This window comes from Babylonia areolata, chromosome 19 (assembly GCF_041734735.1).
Source record: "Babylonia areolata isolate BAREFJ2019XMU chromosome 19, ASM4173473v1, whole genome shotgun sequence".
NCBI lineage: Eukaryota > Metazoa > Mollusca > Gastropoda > Neogastropoda > Buccinidae > Babylonia > Babylonia areolata.
Window position 1 is genome coordinate 45,125,438 of NC_134894.1, and position 8,387 is coordinate 45,133,824.

The 8,387-nt window shown below is 36.0% G+C and overlaps 1 protein-coding gene across 2 annotated transcripts in view; it reads left to right on the forward strand.

Annotated features, from left to right (window-relative positions):
• LOC143293758 (N-acetyl-D-glucosamine kinase-like) overlaps positions 1–7,874 on the forward strand; it is a 30,451-nt gene extending 22,577 nt beyond the window's left edge. The window contains exons 8-11 of one of the 2 annotated variants that reach the window (XM_076604972.1): positions 556–656; positions 4,531–4,609; positions 5,459–5,644; positions 6,466–7,874. In XM_076604972.1, the coding sequence (XP_076461087.1) occupies positions 556–656; positions 4,531–4,609; positions 5,459–5,640 (362 nt within the window). In that variant the 3' untranslated portion in view covers positions 5,641–5,644; positions 6,466–7,874. The remainder of the gene's footprint in view (positions 1–555; positions 657–4,530; positions 4,610–5,458; positions 5,645–6,465) is intronic. The other variant, XM_076604971.1, reaches the window with a different exon arrangement.
• The last annotated feature ends 513 nt before the right edge of the window (positions 7,875–8,387 follow it).

The window sequence follows — 8,387 nt, forward strand, 5'->3', positions numbered from 1 at the left end:
GGCTTGAGAAGAAAAAGGATTCTGAAGTGTGATTTAACAGTGCTGGGGGAACACATTTGAGCCTGGGCACAGAGAGTGATGCACATAGATGTGGAGAGTGATCATGAAGGACATATATATGTATACGAGGAATAAAGGTTGTTTGTTTGATTGTTTGCTTCTTGTCGTTGCTGAAATGTGCAGTCAGTTGAAGGACATATGTATAGGAGGAATCAAGGTTGTTGTTTGTTTCTTGTGGTTCTTAAAATGTGCAGTCAATTGAAGGACATTATGTATAGGAGGAATCAATGTTGTTTGATCGTTTCTTGTGGTTGTTAAAATGTACAGTCATCAGTTAAAATGCATCTGCTTCAAGTCCTTGTTTCTTTTGATATGAGGTAAAAGTTATGTTAACAATCTGTATATATGTGAGTGAGTGGTGTGTGTGTGTGTGTGTGTGTGTGTGTGAGAGAGAGAGAGAGAGAGAGAGACTTGCTCATTAGTTCATGATGCTAAACATTTCACAACAGCTGAACATCTGTGCACTGTGACTGGTGGGTTCTATGTGTGTTGCAGGAGCAGTGAAAAAAAAAGATCCCCTTTGTTGCTCAATCTTCAGCGATGCTGGAAAGATCATGGCAGCTCACATCATAGCCTTAGCCCCCAAGATAGACAAAGTGAGTTATGGAGGTTAAACATAATAAGATAATGATTAACAAGAGAGGCAAGGCCTTCAAGACTCACTTGTGATAAATTAAGTCCCCTAGCATTAATTGCAGAGTAATTTCCCTTTTTTACTAACTGCACCAAAACGTTTGCAAAATAAATAAAAATTCCATGTTTAGCAAAAGAAGTTTCTGTTTGAACAAAAAATGATAATAATGACTCCTCTTGTTGTTGTGTCAGAATAAGAGGTCAAAGTACCAAGTTTAGAGAATACAAAAAATATAAATATAACAGTAAATGCAGTTTGCATATAATTAGGCTTCTTTTTTTTATTTTTTTGTGCCCATCCCAGAGGTGCAGTATTGTTTTAAACAAGATCACTGGAAAGAACTGGAATTTTCCTATTTTTATGCCAAATTTGGTGTCAACTGACAAAGTATTTGCAGAGAAAATGTCAATGTTAAAGTTTACCATGGACACACACACACACACACACAGACAACCAAACACCGGGTTAAAACATCGACTCACTTTGTTTACACAGGTGAGTCAAAAAGCAAAACAATATAAGAACTAAATTCATTGGAAAGTTCCAGCATGCACAAAGGCAGTGCTTCACTTTATGACTGTCACTAGTTTTGAAGATGGGTAAAAAAAAACAAAAAAAAAAACAAGAAAGGCAATGCCTTCAAGACTCACTTGTGATACACTTTAAAAAAATCCAAGTTTTTATGTATTGAGTATAATGCATTTACTGTTATATTTATATTTTTTGTATTCTCTAAACTTGGCACTTTGATCTGATATTCGACCCAACAAAGGATCTGTCATTATTATCATTTTTTGTTCAAACAGGAACTTCTTTTGCTAAGCATGGAAGTTTTATTTATTGCAAATGTTTTGGTGTAGATAGCAGAACAAGGGAAATTACTCTGCTGGGGAACTTAGTTTGCTTTAAACTGATCTTTCTCATCTTAAACATTACATTTTGAAATTATACTCAATACATAAAAAGCTTGCATTTTTTTAAAAAGTGCATCACAAGTGAGTCTTGAAGGCCTTGCCTCTCTTGTTTCAAAATGTAATGTTTAAGATGAGAAAGATCAGTTTAAAGCAAATTAACTCCACTAGCATTACAGAGTAATTTCCCCTTTTTACTATCTGCACCAAAACGTTTGCAAAATAAATAAAAATTCCATGCTTAGCAAAAGAAGTTCCTGTTTGAACAAAAAATGATAATAATGATTGCTCTAGCTGTTGGGTCAGAATATCAGATCAAAGTGCCAAGTTTAGAGAATACAAAAAATATAAATATAACAGTAAATGCAGTTTGCATATAATTAGGCTTCATTCTTTATTTTTTTGTGCCAATCCCAGAAGCGCAATATTGTTTTAAACAAGATGACTGGAAAGAACTGGATTTTTCCTATTTTTATGCCAAATTTGGTGTCAACTGACAAAGTAGTTGCAGAGAAAATGTCAATGTTAAAGTTTACCACAGACACACACACACACACACACACACACAGACAACCGAACACCGGGTTAAAACATAGACTCACTTTGTTTACACAAGTGAGTCAAAAAATCAGTGGAAATATCAGCCTATAATCTTTATGGACAGCCATTAACAATACCTGACATCTGTGAGTGTCAGAACTGTGCACTGTGTTGCAACTAGATAGGATCCATCCTCTGGCAACATTCTCTGTTTATCCAGTAACTACCACAACAGATAATATGTATAAGGTGCAAAAACTTGATGAAGTCAACTATAAGCATAAATAAATAGATAAATGATAATTAAAAAAAATAATAATAATAATTTTTTTTTTTAATTTAAAAATTGTAGTAATAATTTTTTTTTTTCTCTCTCTCTCTCTCTCTCTCAAGGCCTGACTAAGCGCGTTGGGTTACGCTGCTGGTCAGGCATCTGCTTGGCAGATGTGGTGTAGCGTATATGGATTTGTCCGAACGCAGTGACGCCTCCTTGAGCTACTGAAACTGAAACTGAAACTGAAATCTAGCGGGAAATGTTTTAAGCTTTCTAAATGTGTTACAGTTGTTTCCCACGACTGTAGGACAAAAATGGCTTTTGGCTGGGCACTGTATGTGTGTTGTTTGAAGGCCACTCAGCCGGAGAGGCAGGGAGGTGGTGAAATCAAGAGCGGAGGTAAATGAGCTGGGTGAACTATTTTTAGCAGAGGGGGAATCTGAACGAAAATCTGCCAACAAAAATTGCTTGTGGTAAATGTGTGAAAAGTGCTTATCAGCATCTGATCTGCACACCTCAATGAAGAACAAAGGTGCTGACCAGCATGTGGTAAAGGTAATGGCTGGGTGAGCCCAGGACTAGAAAGTATGGTCATCGAGTTTTGTCAACAGTTAGTTGCAGGAATTAGAAAGTATGGTTTTCCAGTTTTGTCAACTGTTGAAAAAAGATAAGAATGTAAGGTCATCCTGTCTTGTCAACAGTTGTAAAGGATTAGAAAGTATGGTCATCCAGGTTTGTCAACAGCTACTGGTAAAGGATTAGAAAGTATGTTTTCTTCCCCCCAATTTTGTCAACATTTGAAAAAGATAAGAATGTATGGTTATCCAGTTTTGTCAACAGTTGTAAAGGATTAGAAAGTATGGTCATCCGGGTTTGTCAACAGTTGTAAAGTATTAGAAAATATGGTAATCCAGTTTTGTCAACTGTTATAAAGGATTAGAAGGATGGTTATTCAGTTTTGTCAACAGTTATAAATTATAAGAAAATTTGGTTTTCCAGTTTTGTCAACATTTGAAAAAGATAGGAATGTATGGTCATTCTGTCGTGCATTTGTTTTAAAATATTACAAAATATGGTCGTCCAGTTTTGTCAACAGTTACAAAGAATTAGAAAGTATGGTCTTCCGGTTTTGTCAACAGTTGTAAAGTATTGGAAAGTATGGTCATCCAGTTTTTTCAACAGTTGTCAAGGATTAGAAGGTATGGTCATCCATTTTTGTCAACAGTTGTAAAGGATTAGAAACTATGGTCATCCAGTTTTGTCAACACTTATACACATCTGGTAGTTTGTTGGCTGCAGTCAAGGTTGGGACAGAGTCATTCTTGCCAAGGTCTGAAAGTAGTGTGAGGGGCATGGGAGACGGAAATGTGTGTCAGGACAAAGGAGTGGGGTTTGGAGTTACAAGAATAATATCATAGTGGCATGGTGTAGTGCAATGTAATGTGTTATAAGCGTAATTATGTCATTGTGGCATAGTTTAGTGCAGTGTAACATTTTTAAGAGTGATAATATCACAGTGGCATAGTGTAGTGCAATGTGATATGTTTTAAGAGAATTAATATTATAGTGACATGGTATGGTGCAATGTGATGTGTTATAAGACTACTGATTTCATTGTAGCATAGTGTAGTGCAGTGTATCAAGTTTTTAGAGTGATGTCATAGTGGCATAGTGCAATGTAATATGTTACGAGAGTAATAATGTCATAGTGGCATATCGTAGTGCAGTATAATGTGTTATAATAGTAATAGTGTTGTAGTAGTATTATATAGTGCATGTGATGTGTTATAAGAGTAATGATGTCATAGTGTAGTTTAGTGTAACATGTTGTAAGAGTAATGATGTCATAGTGGCATAGTGTAGTGCAATGTAATGTGTTATAACAGAAATGTCATGGTGGTGCTGTGTAGTGCAACGTAATGTCTTATAGGAGTAATGATGTCATAATAGCACAGTGAAATGCAATGTAATGTGTGATAAGAGTAATATTGTCATAGTGCATTGTTATGTAATGTCTTTTTTTTCAATCCCAGATGCTGCTGTACTCAAAGGGAGGACTACATGTTGTGTAACGTATGTAATAAAGATGTCATTTGTTTTTTCTATCCCAGAAGCTGCTCAGTGGGAAGGCAGGACTTAACGTTGTTTGTGTTGGGTCTGTGTTCAAAAGCTGGTCAGCTTTACGGGAAGGTGAGTGGTCTCCTCAGTCTGTGGTACATGCCAGTTACATAATAACAAACAAGCAAGAACACACGCACACACATGTTCAAGTTTGATTAACCTTTAACTCGTACTGGAGCATTGAGGATTGCAACATCTTTATACAAACAACACACACAAACACACACACACACACACACACACACACACACACACACAAATGACCAACAAAAACACATCACTTCAACAATAACAATAACATTTGAAAGTGCATAGTACTACCTCAGTACCTGTCAGGTATGGAAAAAAAAAGGTTGGATTAAAAAGTCTCAAGACCTGTGGTGCCATGTATGTACTCTAATATAACAAGACCAATAAAATTTCAATGTTTTTTATTTGCTAGACAACAGTTCTTAGTCCATATACTTTTTTTTTTTTTGCTCCTTGATACAGCTATTTGAAGTGCATGCTGAAAGATGGAATATATTAGGGGAAAGCCACCAAGTCAGTAGTATAGATACAGTCCAGTTCTTGAAAGTTTTCTGAAGCAGGCATCATTGAAGAACATGTAAACAAGCAAGAACTGTGTGTGTTGTATTTTGTGATATATACATCCTTTTGAACAAATGTGGCACATGCTGCCAGCTAAAGCATCAAAGCATCAATAGGAAGCAGCTTCACAAATCATTTTGAAAAGGAGTCAAAATGAACACATTTATTTCAGAGTTGTTACCATATGTTGTTTTTTTCTAAGCAAAGAAAACATTGTGTGTATTAGCCATGAAGAAGATTGAAGAAAAACCTGAAAAGAACTCCTTTGTGAATTTTAATTGCGAACACCTTACACAAACATGTTGACATGTTTAATTATTCATGCAGGTTTTGAGAGTGTCATGAGGGCCCAAGGACCAAACGCAGGCATCCAGGTGATCACCTTGCACAAACTACAGACATCAGCTGCAGTTGGGGCTGCTGTTTTGGGCGCCAGAAAAGCTGGTGCCACACTGCCATTAGATTTCTCCTTCTGTGCTGAGGTCTTCTACACTGCTAACTACAAGTGAAGTAGTAAGGATGGACAGAGAGTGTGGTTTGTTTGTTTGTTTGTTTTTTTTTACACATGCGAAACAAGCTTAGGTAATTAAAATCAAGAGAAAAACAACAACAAAAAAACACTTCTTCACTGGGGGAAAGAAAAGGAGAATAAATTTGACTGTAAAGACAATAATCAGTCTTTTGAAGACTATGATATGCATTCATGTCTGCATGATAAACCATCACATTACATGCAATTCATACATATAATATGCTTATGTACCTATATCCTTCAAAACATACCTTTACCGACACATGCATGCCAGTACTTCCCAACCTGGTCTATCAGTGCAAGACATGGACTCTAGACAAAGCCCTTGAGCATAAACTGACAACTTGTGAGATGAGATGTCTCTGTTGAGCAATTGGCAAAACCAGAAGGGACCCGCTCAGAAACGACGACATCAGAAAGATAGTCTGTGCTACACCTACCAGCCAGTACATAGCACACCAACACACAAAGTGGTTTGGTCACTGTACAAGATTTCCAGTTAACCAGCCAGTCTTGTGAGCCTGCAGCATCAGGTACTCAGGATTCAGAGGAAGACTAGTGATGGATTGACAGAGTTTCAGACATGCTTGGTGCCCACAAAATGGCACTAATCCAGGCCTCCCATCTTGCTAGAGATCACCAACTTCGTCTCCTCATGGTGCACTTCCTGGTAGAAGTGGTTGGATAAAATAAGTAAAGCATACCAATACTTAATTACATACATAAATATAATCCATAATTAGCAGGACACTGCACCAGGTTTCAATGACTTATGATGGAATTCACTTTTTTGTTTTTCTAGTGATACACCTCCTGAGGAGCGGAGAGGTTTGGCACGGATTTTCCAATGCTGTTGATGGAACAAAGTTCTGGTGTTCTTAGGAGGGCCACATTTTGGGACTTCATTCTTGCACAGGATTCTGTCTCTGACTCACTTTGTTTTTAATTTTCATTTTATTTCATTAAGTTGATGATGATGGTGGTGAAATGATAATGTTGGGTTTTTTTGTTTTTTTTTTTTCAGTTTTATTAATTGATGATGGTGGTGGTGATATGATGATTTCTGATGGTGCATATAATTTTTAAATGTTAAGAGACAACGTTTGGCAAGTGTGTACTAAAGGGATTGTGCCATGTATATGCTTTTCATTATTTGTAAACCAGTAAGTTTTGAAGAAAACAAATTTGCCATAAATGGAAATGTTTCTGATTTGGAAAAAGAAAAAAAAAGAAGATGGAAGTAGAAAAAAGAATGCTGTACGACAACTGCAGATTCTATATATATCGTATGAATTTGAAGTTATTTAGGCTTCAAGGCATTTTTCGAACGAAAATTTGGATCCTGAAATCTTATATCCTTTAAAATATTGTTATTACATTTTTGACAGGGGCAAATTTGTTGGATGCATTCAATTATTTTGCACGTTTTGGTATTTCATAGCTGAGCTTGATCCTTTTGGGTTAATTTCTTCATTTCTTTTTACATCTATAGGTTTAGAAGTTGAAGCAAATGGATTTATCATTTGATGATTGTTTTAACTGTGAAAGGATTCAAGTCTTTATAAAATGCTGCTTCAGTTGATGAAAATTGTTCAAGATTAACAGTAAACCATGTAGTGTATTTAAGAGGAATAGTTGCAGTTGTAATTGTAGGAGGAGGAGTCAAAGTAATAGAATGGCCACATTTGTCCCATGAGAACTTTTTTTTTTTCATTTTCAAGATGGCATCGTGTGATTCACTGTGATTACACAGGCCAGTGTACAAGCAGCAGATTTTGTTGCATTTGCCATGCTTTAAGTAAGGTTGTTTATATTTGTTATTTAAAAAAAAATTCACTGTCAATGTATTGTTGTTGTTTTTTTTGTGTGTTTTTTACTGTCATTGTATTACTTTTTTGTGGTTTGTCCAATTTTACTTCTTTTATTTTCTTTTTTTATAGCACGAGTTGTTCACAGAGCTCAAGTTTGCAGATGTCCTTGAAATGTGGATTTTTTGCAACAGGTGTAGCTTATATCAAATGGTAGACCTCTAGTCCTACACAAATCTCACATCACAGTAAATCTTTCATATATCTTTTAACAGTTTGAATTTCAGCATTTGGTAAGAGTGCACAGATAGCACGCAGAGCCAGTGAAAAGAATCATGGAAAAATGTTCAGGCACAAGACCAAAGAAAGATTGTTACATCTCAATGCTGGAAAAAAAAAGAAAGAAAGTATGTATAGACTATATTGTATAATGTTATACGCATTAAATGTGAATGGTATATTAACAGAAAACCATGTTGAGACATGTTTAACAGATAAGCTACAAATATTACATAGCTTTTGTTGTTGTTTTTAAGTTGTCTGAAGATGCAGGGACCAAATCTTTTCTATTTTATCATTTCGTTTTTTATTACCACTAGATTTTCTGTGGTCATGCAAACCATTGGACTACTGTGAGCTGGATGTGAAAATTGTGTTACCATCATTTAGTTGTTCATGCTTGCAACTGTTTTGGAGTCATAGAACTAGTATTGAACTGACAGGACGTGAACTGGGTAACCACATTTAATTTCTACAAATTAGCATCATCATGCTTGATCATCGTGGATGCATGTGGGGGGGCCTGAAAAACCTGAATTCCGGTGCTTTCACAAACATTCAGGCAGGCACTGTGCTGGACAAAATTGCTTTGCCAGAACAAGTAACAATTCATAGGCAAGAACATCAGTTGATGTAT